General features: G+C 41.6%; 1 protein-coding gene across 2 annotated transcripts in view; it reads left to right on the top strand.

Annotated features, from left to right (window-relative positions):
• GRID2 (glutamate ionotropic receptor delta type subunit 2) overlaps positions 1 to 15,229 on the top strand; it is a 700,788-nt gene extending 685,559 nt beyond the window's left edge. For both annotated transcript variants that reach the window (XM_082758601.1, XM_082758600.1), the window contains 2 exons: positions 10,219 to 10,459; positions 14,371 to 15,229. In XM_082758601.1, the coding sequence (XP_082614727.1) occupies positions 10,219 to 10,459; positions 14,371 to 14,793 (664 nt within the window). In that variant the 3' untranslated portion in view covers positions 14,794 to 15,229. The remainder of the gene's footprint in view (positions 1 to 10,218; positions 10,460 to 14,370) is intronic.
• The last annotated feature ends 237 nt before the right edge of the window (positions 15,230 to 15,466 follow it).

Here is a 15,466-nt window from a genome sequence, read left to right as displayed (position 1 = left end):
GGGAAGGTTTCTGCCCATATGTGTGACAGATGCGCTTTGAATATTAGTACCTTTCCTCACCTTACTCCCTGGAAAAGTCTCGGGTCTGATCCAGATGAATTAGTTGCACAGAGAAGCAATTATTTCCTGGTGCTTCTGTCTGGGCTGGAATTTCTGACAGGCAACTTAGCTGTGCTAGTGGCTTTGCTGTGTATATATATTTTGCCTATGAACTCTTTTTTGCACAGAGCAGACACCCATCGAGCTTGTGTAAATACTGTCAGCCTAGATCTGAAGGAAAAAAAAGAGGTATGAGGTAAATGCGAAGCTTCAGATCCTGCTAATCCTTTCTGCCCAGTTTCCTCCAGCAGTGAAGGTCATGGTAGATGTGGAGTGCTCTGCCTTGTTCCCATGCACAGAAAACAAGATGCCAAAAACCATCACTATGCACATCAGCGGGTTCGGGACTTGCTTATTGCAAGGCAGAAGGGACCAGAGGACCTGATTATGCAAAGTCAGGGAGACAAGAATACAGGCAAGCTGGCTGGCTGTGGCTCTTAAAAGTTGTAGTGTTACTGGGGGGATGCCTTTATCAACAGAATAAATACTTGGTCCTCCTGCAGGTTGTTAGCCAGATTGAATTACATTTGGTTTTTATCTAGGCACTTCTCTGTAATATAGAAATCTCCCCTAGTGCTACCCAGTGAGTAACCACTGTGCTGCTTCCAGCCCTTATTCACAACATGCAGAGCAGCCTGTAGCCCCTCTGGACACACTGCAGTGCAAAGGTGGGCAGCAAAACATCAGATTTTGATCTTTTGTGACCACCAGTAGTGAGCACGGTTTCTGTCCCAGTCTTACCTCCTTGTATGTCTATCAGTAACCTCTCCTGTTGGCAGAAATCCTACGCACATGGGTGAGCGGTGTGGCATGCTGCAGCAAGATGATGTGTTATCGAAGATAATCACTAAGTCTCCTGTAGAAGAGGAGATAGACTAATTCCTAGTATATCTCCCTGTACACATGGGGAGCACAGTTACAAAAGACACCAGTAATGCACAGATTTGGTGTGCCATAGCAGTCAGGCATTTCTTCGCTTGCAAAGTTGTGCTACTTTATCTTTCACCCTTTCTTTCTACACCCAGGGCATGTTAAAAGATCTGGATGCTCATCAAGGCTGGTGGTAGAGAAATTCATGATGCCTAGGCTGAATTGGGGAAATACCTGAGGTTTCAGCAGAAAGCCCCTACACTGCCATGTCTAGATTTGAAGAACATTCATTAGTAAGACCTGAGGAACACTTTAGAGTGTATTTAGGGGTTGTCTCTGGAAAATAATCTTCTATCAACATTTGAAGAAGACAAATCAGATTAATGAGCTAGATTTTAGAGCACTAATGCATCACGTGGAATTCCTTAAACTTCTTTGTTTTCATTGTCCAAGGGATTGTTTGGCATGGGTTCTCCTCAGTATAACATTAACTGAACTTATAGGTTGATGAGTGAACAGAAGTACTGATTTCAAACCCAAATGGAAAACCATGAGTGGGAATGGATCTCAGAAGCTTTCACTACTATAACAAACCAGCTAGGAGTTAAAATCCTTTGAGATATTTTGAAATGTCAAGTTTCAGACACAAAATGTATTACCATGATTTGATTTTCAGACTCTGTATTCATCTGTCTAGCTTGTCCTATTCTATCAATGACTGTTTACCTTGGAGATAGATTTAAACTCTTGATCTGGGTTCTTTGTAATCCAAATTTTGATATTTAAATCAAGCCATGTAAATAATTCACTTATAGACCCTCTAAAAGAAAATTTCAAAATGTTGCCTCTTCATTTTAAAGGCTTAAAAAGCTGAGGACAAACAAGTAGCTTCAAAAACTGAGAGAATCATCAGCTATGTATTTCACACGTTTGCCTATGTAAATAGAAAATGAACGTCTAATATTCAAATGATACCTAGATATCTTTTAAAATGGGCTGTTCTAGACAGTTACCAGGACTTAATGTGACTGATACGCATTCTGTTTCTAAAAAATGTGGCAGTTTGTATAAGACAGAGGCTTTGCACTGCCTGAAGCATGACTCCAAGCAATGATGATCAGTTCCAGATTCTTACACTGAAATGAAACATTTTTACTGGCACCCAGTAACTCAGATATCACAGTGTGCTAAAGGATGATGCTGACATCGACAAAGACCACCCAAGGTGTTCCCTTTCCAGCTGCAGATATGCCCCAGATCTTTGTGGGACTTAGTGTCTTTTCCTTTTGAGCTCTCCTCCATCTTCTTGGCTTGCTTTCATTCTGCCTGTTATCAATTCACTGGAGCCCAACTTTGATATTAGGAAAAATCATATTGTCATAGCAGTAATGACTGCTTGCCTTTTAAAGGTGGCATAAACACATACAATAGAAATTAAACTTCACTAGTCACCACAGCTCTTAAGATTAATCATGTTAGTAATTTGAGTTCTCATGTAATTGCATCTCAGCTGAAGATGAGGCTTGCATATTCATTTACCAGCAGGTCAGGTTCAGTGAGCTCCTCTTCTATTTCTCTTTCTCATAGGACATCAGCAGATGGTCCAAACAGATGAGTTAAGAGTTATTCCTTATGATCCAATTTAAAAAAAAAAAAAAAAAAATCTCTTTAAAAAACAACCATTTTAATATTTTGATGTTTTCTAAATGAAGTAACTGGTGTCTGAAAGGATGCTTTTTTTTCTAAGCTTTCTGGTTTTGGCTAAGCCAGATATCCTGAACTGATTTGTATGCAGGAAAATGTCACTTTCACGTCAAACTAACCAGAAGGGTTGAGTTCCCAAGTGTGCTCCATGTTGGTCTCTGCTGTTTGCAAGTTAATGGTGAAACTCCCACTGCCTTCAGACATTGAGGGCTCCTGATTTGAAGTGAAGGCATCAATTGTGCCACTTCTGAAAAAAGCTACTGATCTGCTTACATCCAGCTGGAGACCTGTGAGTCAAGCCCTCAAGTTGTATATATGTAATCATACTCTCTCCTCATATATTCAAAATGTCATTTATGACAGCCCTCGGTGTTGCACAAGCATTATCATAGGGGAGAGCTCAGAGAAATTGTAATTTTAGGATGGAGCATGATCTCCATGCTGTGGCAGTTGTGCGAGATAGCAGCTAACCTTTAGATCTTCAAGATAATTTTGCAAGCAGTATGCAAGATAACATTTATTGTTGTAAATTGAGGAAAGATATGGAGCTATCACAGAGAGCCTGCTGATGTCTGCTTCAGCCTTCTGCAGAAGCCATGACCTGCCCTGTCCATCCCTGCACTCACTTGGATGGGTTTGCTGCTGGTTCATGGTAGCAAAAGCAAGAGGAAAATTAAAGTCCCAGGCATTCACGTGGCCTATAAAGAACTGCATTTCCATAAAGCTCACTATCATTTTTCAAGTAATTTAGCAAATTATCTAGGACAGGACTGAGATACACGTAGTGCACAAGTATACCTTGAAGGTACATTTTTTTGTTTTAATAAGGTTGGTCGGGTGCCGCCGCCATTTCGCAGCCACTCGCCGAGGCGATCAGCTCCGGGGCAGACGCGTTCTGCAGTGGAGCGGGAGATCAAGGCGGGCAGGGCTTTTTCTCCAGCATCAAGGCCACTCAAGGCAGCCACCAGGGCCTGGTAGCCCTCAGAAGGGAGGCTGAGGAGGCACGGGCAGTGCCAGCAGCACCCCCTACCCTTTTCCAGTGATAGGACCCGCGGAAACAGTGTTAAGTTGAGACAGGGGAGGTTTAGGCTGGACATTAGGAAGAGGTTCTTCACTGAGAGGGTGGTTGCACACTGGAACAGGCTCCCCAGTGAAGTAGTCACTGTACCAAGCCTGTCCGAATTTAAGAAGTGTTTGGACTGTGCACTTAGTCACAGTCTAAACTTTTGGGTAGACCTGTGCAGTGCCAGGAGTTGGATTTGACGATCCTTATGGGTCCCTTCCAATTCGGGATATTCTATGATTCTATGGTGGCATACCATTGCCGTAATGAATTATTTTGGTGTTTACCATAATAGCATTAAGCTAATGATATTTGTGTATCTATCTTTAGGTGTTTGGTTGTCATTTAGTATTTATAAACAGGTATTAATTCTTTTATCACTGCTTTCTCCCAAACAGGCAACACATGGAAAGGTCTGTATGGTGAAAGGCCAGTAAAACACACCTTTTTTTTTTTTTTAATAATAAAAGTAAGCAAATGATCTCGAAGGATTGCAGACTTTCTTTATCAGTTTCTGAATTGTTGGCATTTAATATAGCCACATGGCCTGAATAAAACTATTGTAGAACAGTTCTTACAAAGTTCTACCACAGTTGTGTAATAAGTATAGTTAGTATTTCATTTCTTATTACTGCAGGTGCTATTTCACTTCAGTTTAGCATTTTGTATTTGGGAGAGTGTTTGTGCAAGTTTAACAGATTTAAGTAAAACCATGTTCACTAATTTGAACAAAGTGATACTAATTTATGGGATCCGAGTCACGAGTGCTGCCTATTCGGAAGCTAATGGTCAATTGCTGAGCAAAACCAGAAGGTCAGCTGTTCTCTCTCCTACAATTGCTCGATATGCAAATCCTTAATGTCAAACACCAGGTCTGTTTTACCACAGCTGTTTCTATTGTATACAGAAAGTGAGAGGTTTATCCTGCTTTCTGCCAGCTGACTTCCCAGTGACAGCAGTGGGATGCTGAGGGCTGCTGAAGGGCAGGTGTGAAGGTGGCTGCCTGCCCTCCTTCGTGGGGCACGAGTTATTTGGGTTTTGATCTGCTTGCAGTCCCTGCCAGAAAACAGGCTTCACAGCTGGGCCCAAGGGCACTCTTTTGCTGGGTCAAGTGGTAGGAGCTGGTGGAGAGGGAGTGTGGATTCGTCTAGTCTGGCAGCCCAAGCTGCATTTGGCTAGTGTGAAAAACTATCTCTCTTGCAGCCTGTGATTAGTGGCTCGTTAAAATGCTTGCTTAAAAATAAAATAAAATTGGAAAAACAAGAACTGTTTCTTGAAAATGAGCATTTCTTGTTTATGGTTATCAAAACCTGTAGTGAACAGGAGTGGAATAGCAGTGATCTCTGTCTCTCAAGGTGTTTCATTCATCTTGCATGCTCTCCTACCATCACCTCAGCCTGCTCAGGAGTGGGCATGGGCACTGCTCTGCTCTTTGTTTCACCCCAGGACATCGATTTCTGCACTACATCTTCCTACACTTGCTCCATCTCCATTTTTCAGTGATCAGGTACCCCTTTTAATTCTGGGCTTAGGTCTAGAGGTGGTTAACTGGGTAGTGCAACTGGGGCTGGACAAGTAAATATTTTAGGATGAACTAAAAAGTTAGGAACTGTTTTTTTGTTTTCTTATCCCTTTATTCTGTGCATTTGGGCAAGACAAAAATCACGCACAAATATTCACCTACTGCATATAAATACAAATAAATCCTTTACTCTCCTCAGCAGCTTGGGCAGCAGGGGAATGACAATATTTGTTGGTTCTTAGGATAGCATTGAAGTTAATGCTTCGTGCCTCAATGTGCATCCCTTGCAAGGCCACAATGATGAGACCAGAATAATGAAATTTCATCTTATCTCAGCAAGACAAGAGGGGAACTTAATTCTGCAAAGACTTAGCACCAGATGTTCTTTAGAAGAGCTACGGGGATGAGGCTTTTGCCCAAGGAGTTTGACTCCCTGCTAGCTGCTGAAGAAGTTACTGGAGCCTAATACCTCCTGGTGCAGGAAGCCGATATTTAGTAACCCTTCCCATCTCAGACCATGCCCTAGCATTTCAGGCTGTAAATGGCCTTCCGTGTCTTCTGCTTGCTACTACTAACTCAGAATAAACCAGCAAACTCAAAAAACAGCATTGTCACAGATGTCTACATTTTGTAGCACTTGTGAAGCATTTGTGATACATTGCTCTCATAATAAGTTTCATTTCTGTGGGTGTTTTGAAGGAGTAATCACGTCTAACTGCCAGCAGCAAGGTATGTGGTTACTGAGCTGAATTCAGCTCTAGTCTCATTGTTTCAGTAGGAAGGGATTTGTTCGTATCAGTGTCAGATTTGGAAACCACATGCATTTCAGTTTTGTGTGCTTATATCCACTAGACATCAATCAGCACTACGAATTCATAGAATCACAGTGTGATTTGGGTTCATGGTTTGGTTTTTGGTTTGAATGAAAGTATATGTAGACGTTCTCTTTTTTATTATTATTATTTTGCAGTTTAATAACTTTACCTCATAGCCTTGAAAAATGTTACTGTAACAATTCGCCTGCTAGAGAAATATATATTATAACCCACACTCTATCCATAAGCAAGTTTTAAAGGTCATGTCTTTCTTCAGACAAATGAGATTATTTCAATGTATGGGCTCCTTGCATAACCTTAAGCTGATGGTATTTTGAAACAGCAGGAAGTCACGCACCCTACTTCTTTCCACCCCTCTTACTACTGACTCACACGCTGCAATGCCAGGCCGTGCTGCAGGTTCAGAGCAGCCAAAACTGTCAAGGAAAAGTTCAGTCGTGAGACATTTGGCCTTGTGAAGAGAGGACCTGATGAACGTCATCATAGCATTTAGCATATCGTTATCATTCATAGCATTTAGTTAATGCATTATTATTTTAGTCAGTTATTAAATCTGAAAATCAAATACCAAACTGATTATAGCGTCTGCTGCTCAACAGGTATCTGATTAGATTGTGTGAGGGCACCCAGCAGGAGCGGCAGCCGAGGCGTGTATTTTTATGGCAAGACTGCCATCGTGTGGGAAGTTCTTGCAGCGTGCAAGTGTAACGGTGCCTGCAAGCTGCACGCTTCCAAGAAACTTTCCTTCCTAATGTCATTCCTCATGGAATTTCAATAAAAGTACACGTTTCAGTTCCGAAAACGTGCTACAAAAAGAGTGATTTCCCTAAGGGGTAAAACTTGGGTAGTGCTAAATCTTCCCAGTGTTAACTGTTGTCTTGGTTCCACTAACAATTGAATTCACAAACAAATTATTTCTTAAGTCTGATAGAACCAGGGTCTCTTTTATTTATTTATTTATTTTCCTCCTCTGCATGAAGTTGATATAGTTCATTCATGCTCTCATCATTTCTCCTGCTACGTAGTTTATATCTCAACATCTGTTTTCAGTTGCGGTTTTACAAGGCTTCATTATAAACTTTCAATTTCTTAAGCTTTTCCATGTAATTGTTTAATTACTGTCCTTGGATTCTACTTTTTTTTTTTTTTATGTTTTCCTTTAAATAATTGAACTTATATGTTACATCCATAAAGAAAATCGACGATAATTACCAGGAGTACAATTAGGAATAAATCTCTGTTAAGGAACAAGCTAAAGTTCAGTGTTTTATGCAAATGCCTATTGTTGAAAAGATGTCTTGTGTAATCAGAAATTATACTGACAAGTGAAGAATCATTTAATTAATGAGAATAGAGCAATCATTTGGATGGTTCATTCTATTACTGACTGAATAAAAGAGAGAAAATAGCCCTGCTCAGGGATTAGAGCTGCTGCTGAGAGAAAGAAAAAAAAATACAGAATGTTGTTGTGTTATTGCCTTATGTAGATAGTATAGTAATTCCTAAATACAAATATATATATATATATGCCAAATTAATCTTCTATTACTTGGTAGGAACTTATAGAAAGGGTTCTGTTTGTCAGAAATGATGACTGTCTGCTTCCTCTGCTAACTTAAATACCTGGGCTGAAATATTCCCATCAATCCTAAGGCAGGATGCAAGGGGAGTGAGAATGGCATTGCAGTGAGTTTTGTCTATAGGCACTGCATGCCATAACAGAGACCAGCATGTGGCTCATGTTTACAGTCACAGAGGAGTAGTTTTGGTAACAAGGGACCTCCAGAGGTCTCTAGCCCAGACCTCTGTTTGAAGCAGGTCCAGTTAGGTCAGGTCACTCAGGCTTCCTTGCCCCGTGGACCTTCGAGTATGACCAGGGATAATATGATCAAAACTGTTCCAGTGTTTCACCTCTCTTTTTGTAAGAATTTATTTTTTATTTTTTTTTAAATCTAGTTGGAACTGCTTGTGCTCGGGCATGCCCCTGTTGCCTCTCTCCTTGTCACTGCTCACCTCTGAGAAGGATCTGGCTGCAGCTTCCCTACACTCTGCCCGTAGGTAGCTGCAGGCAGCAAGAACGAGCGTGTGTTTGAGCCCTGTCACTCCAAAGCTTCTGTTACGTGGGTGTCATACAGCATCTAATGTGTCCCTTGAAGCAGAACGGAGAGTCTTCCAGTCCTTGGCTGATCCCTGCCTCCTTTGGAAGCTGCAGGATGGGACTTTTCCGGGTCGGCTTTAGGTTTCTGGGCTGTTCAAAAGCCCATACAACTCTCACCTTGTTCTCCAGTCTCCAGGGCTTGGGCCTTCAGCACTGTACTGCCAGCTTGCACTGCGCACAACTTGTCCCACTTCTTATAAACAAAGTTACTTGAACAAGGTGCTTTTGGCACCTCTGGTTCTCAGGACCCTAGAAAGGCACTGTTCCCATTGATACAGCACAGGGGGGGAAAAGCAGCTCGCCCTGAACTGGCTGGGCTCTCAGTCATGGGACATACTCCTAGGCAGGATGAAAAAACTCACTCCAGAGCTGTGCTGGGGTTTCAACACTGCTGCGTGAAGTCTCCCATTCCCGGTAGGACCACAGTGTAAGCATTCAGACATTTGGATGTGCCATAGCAAATTCAAAGTCTTTATTAACATGCCCACATGTTCAAATGGAATGAGAGATTGAATGATGTCTGTACAGAGCAGCTGTTTTTTACTTCCGAGGTGCATTTCAATTCCCTTTTGCAATACTGTATTTTTCTGAGGTTGAGGAAGACCACTGCACTGGTCGGTTATGGTAGCCACCAGTCTACAGAGACAGTGGGACTGCCTCTCCTCCGGTGCGGTACAGCTTCTTGTAGAGCATCCCAGACCTCTGCTGCTTTGTGTGCACTTGGATTTTGTGCATGCTGTGTCAAATGATTGCACAAAGTGATTGTTTGCTTTCCAACACTGAAATGAAAAACAAATTTATTACATGAAGGAAAATATTCATTTTGTTCTACTCTTTTTAAATGTAATAATTGATTTTAGTTTTAGTTTTAGTTTTGAGTAACCAGAAGCATCCGGCTGCTACTCTAGGCACTTGTGGATGTTTTTAGAGATCTCTCTGTAAGGTTTTTTTGAGATTAACAAATTAACCAAATATGAAAATCTTCCAAACACAGTTTTCGTTTCTCAAACCACTCACCCCCAAGGAAGTCTAGCAAAATATGTAGGCTTTGCAATCTGCCCAGCAAATATTCAGCAGCAGGCTGGGTGTGTGGGTGCAAGGATGAGTGAGTTCCACAGCTAAGAGCCTTCCCATGGAAATTGCTTGCCAACAGATTGCATGCTCCTGTTGAGCAAGATTAGTTTAGGTCTTTGCTGAGTGCAGCTAATGTGATACTGCTCTACACTCTTCCCAAAGGTAGGTAAACAGATAACAATCAGTTTACAATAAGATAGCATATCCTGCAGTATATCTGAACCGTATTTTCCCTGAGGGAATGGCTTGAAGCTGCGACAGGGGCAGTTCAGGCTGGGTATAAGGAAAAGGTTCTTCACCAAGAGGGTGGTCGGGCACTGGGACAGGCTCCCCGGGGAAGTGGTCATGGCACTGAGCCTGCCAGAATTCATGAAGTGTTTGGACAATGCTCTCAGACACATGGTCTGATTTGTTCATATATTTTTGGGTGGTCCTTTTGGGGACCCAGGAGTTGGACTTGATGATCCTTGTGGGTCTCTTCCAACTTGGATATTCTATGATTCTATGAAATGTCTCTTCTCCAACTATTAAAATGCAAAATACATATTTTCAAATATCTCACACGCAACAAAAGATTGCTACGGTCTGTAGTAAAAGCCAGTTAAGAAAATAAAATGTACTAACTAAAGCAGTTTCACTAAGCTTCTGAAAAGAATGAGAGACTTATGGGTGCTTTTGTGCATCTAGAGGAGAGCATGGATGTCCATATGCTCAGTCTTACAGGCAACCTCATATTCAAGCTTTCTTTTCTGCTAACTCAGTCTGTCTGGATTCCTCCGCAGCTTGGCCTTCCAGACGCACAAGAGGGTTGCAAGTAGTTGGGTTACAGCCTCATGCCTTTGCACTAGATGCCACCCCAGTGTAACCCCTGACTCTGTGCTTTCTCCTGTAGGATTTTGGAGCTGCAGCAGAATGGCGACATGGACATACTGAAGCATAAGTGGTGGCCAAAGAACGGTCAATGTGATCTTTACTCATCCGTGGATACCAAACAGAAAGGAGGCGCCCTGGACATAAAAAGTTTTGCAGGTGTTTTCTGCATCCTCGCAGCTGGGATTGTCCTATCCTGTTTCATTGCAATGTTGGAAACATGGTGGAATAAAAGGAAAGGCTCTCGGGTTCCGTCAAAAGAGGTATTAGACCCTCCATTTCTCATGGGAAATTTTCATGCACCCTAAAGATGATTGCCTTGAATTTAGATTATTGCCTTTAGAGAGGGTGGGGGAAATAGTCCTTAACTTCCTACTGTTTAAGGTAAACATTCCTCAAAATCTCCTTAGGTATTCTTTCTAGAGAAAATTGAAAGAAAAAAAATGTATATTGGTGATGTATAAATATTCTGAGTAAAACACAACCTTTACTTGCAGAATAATACATTATTAGTACATCAACATTTGGTGCATCATTCCCATTGGTGAGAGTTAATCCTCACCAGTAAGTTCAGAGGCTTCTTGTCTTTTTCTTGCAAAAGATATCCCCTAAGCTCGATGGCTGAGTCTTTCAAAATAGACTTTCAGAGCTTAGCCCTTTAATCAGCAGTTAGCTTCTTAAATAAGCTTGTCCTGATTTTCAGAACTGTTAACCTCTTGGGACTTCCACAAACTTTGGTTCTCATTATTTAACCTGAAGTCTGAGGAAGCAAGAGTTCTTCAGATTTTTCAGAATCAGGCCAGACTTGTTTCTGAAATCTATTACGGACTTGGTTTAGAAAATCTTGGACAGTGAGTGGGGGACGTGTGTCATTTCACACCAGAGATGAGTTTGGTTTCACACCTGCATGTGTAATGCACTCCTTCCCATGGCAATCCACTTGTTGCTTTACCAGCCATTTCCACTAGCAAAAAAAAAAAAGTTATTAAAGTATACTTGGCAGAGATGCCCAAAGGTGAACCTAAATATGAGCTATAATATAGTGCTATCAATTATAGCTATTTTATGTAGCTTAGATGCTTGTTTTGGGGTATTGCTGTTAATTTGTGTGCAGTGGTCTCACCTTCTCTGCAGTTTTTCCATTGTGTTTATTCCTGCTAATCTAATGCTGTGTAATCAGGCAGGACTAATTATGCTACCTAATTAGACAGCATTGGCACTGATGTTAGAATACTTTTAATCTTTTCTTGCCTGTTTTAATTCCCAAGCTTTTTCTGTTAAAGATCTGGACCGGACCATTCTTAAAACCAAAAAGAATCTCTAGTCCTTTAATTGGCTTTCTCAGGAATGGGAACTATCTAGTTTCAACTGGTAAATTATCAAAAAACTAAAATTTACAATATTGCTGTTTACCCGGACTTTCAGAATGTCATACTTCTTATTTATTTGGTGCAAAACATAATAATTAATATCAAAGGAAAAAAAAAAAAAAAAACAACCCTGATATTTTATATAATTATAAAGTGTCCCATTTAAATTTTCAAACATAGAGTTTTGAACGTATAGTTTCCTCAAATGGTGTAATTTGGCCTCCTTGATCTTTGCCATGTATTCATCAGCTTAGCTTTTAAAATTGCATCTCAAAGCTCCACTGAAAAGCTTGGCTCAAAAAAATTAATGCAACATGGACATATATGCTGAATGCCCCCGCTACCCTGGATGTGGGGGTCATTCAGCAAAGAAATACATCTTAACTAACTTTCTTAAAATTCATTTTAGCTTCCATGAAATCCATTGGCTCTTCCAGGCCACTAGTCCCGAATCGGGGGTCAGATTGGGCCAGTTTGTGGTCAGCAAGCCAACCCTTTTTCCTGGTGGCTGCCATCTTGTGCTCCAGAATGCAAGCATTTATACTGAAAAAAAATTGTCTTATGGTTGCGAAGATAACATTTCAGTCGCGTACCAGAAGTAATCCATTCAATGATGTCTGCCTGAGTCTGCAGACAGCCTTAAACGGTAGCTCTGAGAGAAGTATGAACTGCCCCAGTAATCTCAATGGGATGTTGACTCTGAAGCCTGATGATAATTTAAATGTGAAAACTGCTGAATATTTCACTACTGATCACACAAGAGAGAAGAGGAAAGATCATATTATGGAGATGTGCACAATCTTACTGTGAGTGGGTCTCATTTTGGTGTATCAATTGGGTGGAGATCGGGTTGTGGGCTAAGCATGGGAGAATATCACCGCTTATATATTTTCACTGGTCTGACCCTAGCCCCAAATGCATCTCGGAAAGAGAAGAATGAGGAATATTCTGAATAACTTACAGAGGCTCAGAATTAATTAAATTCAAATTGGCGTTGGAAATTACGGTGTTTGTATGCTTTTCAAAATGATAAAATAATAATATGTAAAAATAAAAATAAGGGCTGTCCCTTAGAGACATAGTCATGACTTGCATGTGCTGACAGAGCCTCTGTATATTTCTTTCGATGCCCACGTGGCCCCAGTTCTTCTGCATCCATATGTAGCTCCAAAGATTTTAGGAGAGAGCTTTTGGTGAATGCGTTTGGTTTTGGTGTCACCTGTGTGGTTGTTATGTGCATCCATGTCTATGTCCACATGTGAATAAACTATAAACAGAAAGCTACGCCCAAGAAATGAGCACTGCATTTTTTCCCTCCCATGATGAGCTCAAAGCCTCTGTGGTCAGGTTTGTTTCCAGAGCCACCATCCAGACCCTGGGAGAGCCCTGATGCCCTGTTCCCCACTCCTTTCCCTCCCCCCGGTTTGTCTCCCTGTCCCTGCCCTTGGAGGGTAAGATCCCAGAGGGGAGCTGGTCCCTCACTCTCCCTTGAGTCGGGCTTTGTATTCGGTGTGGTACCGGTGCAAATATTTGGTGATCCGTTTTGCTAAGCAGATGAACTCCTGCAGTTTGTTCTAGGTGGACTTTTTCAGAGTGCTTGACTTCATCCCTAGACAAAGGAGGGACCTAAAGCCCATTCTGTATACTAGGAGTTTTGCGATCGATTCAATGAGCTCTGGATCAAGCCAGTCATTGAATTGCAGTAATCGAGTCTGGAAGTCATCAGTGCACATCTATCGGCCGCCCTATTGTCCTCTGTGAGGTCCTAGAGTGTGAGATATTTCTAGTGGCCTGGAAGAGCCAGTAGATTTCACAGAGATTAAGGTAAATGTTCAGGTTAGTTGGAACTGATTTTTGTTCTGAATGAGCTGCGCTACCTAGACTGAGGGAATATCCCTTATGTGTGTACACGTAATGCCACTTTGAATTAAGCTTTGCAGTTCAGTAGAAATATATATGTACAACGCAGGTGATTTACTGGGTCACCCAGGACATTCTCCTCTTTTTTTAATTCTCATGCATTTAAATTCTCAATTATAACGAACAAACCTCTTCAATTGAGTTCTCTTGGGGGAGAGATTTAAGAAGGAAAAAGGAGAGAGGTAAGAGAGGAGTGATGCTGTATTATAATGAATACACCAGGCCGCCTTCTCACCCACAGCAGCATAATTCCATCTGAATTGATGGCATTGCTTCTTTGTAGGTAAGGAGAGAATTAATCCCTTCTTTGGCATCACAGTTTAAAATTATCTGGTGTACTTCTTCCTGCGTGATGTCAATGAGTCACCAGTGCTCGGATTTGGGTCTGGAAGTTCAGCTTTTCTGCTCCACAATTTGTAATTTAAAAGCAAAAATCAATCTGAGAAGTTTTTAGCCCTTCCTTAAGCCCTGAGAGAATGAACGCTGATGAAGACGGCAGTCTGGTCCCTGAGAGCCTCCCGTTTTGACACTGAAATGTAGCCATCACTGTAGCGATTAAGAGCTGGCATTAACCCAGATGTCCGAGATGATGCTCTGTTTTCACTGTACAAAGAAAGCTGCTGGTAGCACTTGGAGTTTTGTCATTCATACTCAGGGCTTGAAGGTAGCTGTGGAAGAAGGGTCTGCTTGGGTTTGTTTTAGCCCATCCAGCTTCGGGAGGTGGGGGTGTTTGCTGGTGGCGTTAGAGCTGTCCACAGCTAAGATGAAGCTTTAGTTAAGTGTGTATTGTGTTTACCGAGCGGTTCTGATTGCACTGTGAAGCTTCAATCCTGCAAAAGAGATGGCAATAGTGAGTGGTACATCTTGTTCTTCTCCTTCCCCAGGATGACAAGGAAATCGATCTGGAGCACCTCCACAGGCGCGTGAACAGCCTCTGCACAGATGACGACAGTCCCCATAAACAGTTCTCCACGTCGTCGATTGACTTGACCCCGCTGGACATTGACACTTTGCCCACCCGTCAAGCACTGGAGCAAATCAGTGACTTCAGAAACACTCACATCACAACAACCACCTTCATACCGGAGCAGATCCAGACGCTGAGCCGCACACTGTCTGCTAAAGCCGCTTCTGGCTTCTCCTTCGGCAACGTACCTGAGCACCGAACTGGCCCCTTCAGGCACAGGGCACCTAACGGCGGCTTTTTCAGAAGCCCCATCAAAACAATGTCATCCATCCCTTACCAACCAACTCCTACTCTGGGGCTGAATCTCGGTAGTGATCCAGACCGAGGCACCTCCATATGAGCATCAGACCAAGTTTCTTCACTCTTTCTTTTTTAGGACTCCCTTTGCAAGGAGCAGCTGTAATATTGTGGGACTAACATGGATGTAACCTTTTTTTCTTTCTGTTTTTTTTGGTTTGTTTTTGGTTTTGCTTTTGAGGGTTTTTTAATTTGTTTGTTTCCTTTGTTTTCTTTTTTTTTTTTTTTCTCCTTTATTTTATTTAAGAAAAGAATCAGGATTATTTGTAACAACTCTTCCTCTTCTCTGCTTTCTCAGCCTGGTCTCCTCCTCTTTCTCCCTTTATTATCTTTATTACTCGAGACACTTATTCTTTGGTTGATCACCACATTAGGTTTCGGTTACTTGAGGCTTTTCATATACTTAAGTATAGGAAACATGTAGTGATTTGATTAATGCATAAAAAACCCTGAGCATTACTTTAAAGAAGGGCATTCGCTCCTCCTCCCGCACTGCCTTTTTTTACTATAATTGCAATAACTTAAGTCCTTTACATGTATTCTGCTGCATCCGGTCAGTGCTCCACTGCTATGTGTCCTTTTAACTGTGGACCAAAGGCAAACCCTGCGATTTAAAAGAAAAAAAAAAAAAAAGTATTAAAAAAGGCAAAAAAATAAAAAATAATAAAAAAAAAGGAAGTTAAAAGACCATTCAGGCCCCATAATACAAGAATGCA

The sequence above is a fragment of the Aythya marila genome, assembly GCF_965140915.1.
Source record: "Aythya marila genome assembly, chromosome: 4".
Lineage (NCBI taxonomy): Eukaryota > Metazoa > Chordata > Aves > Anseriformes > Anatidae > Aythya > Aythya marila.
This window is presented reverse-complemented; position numbering and strand designations above follow the sequence as displayed.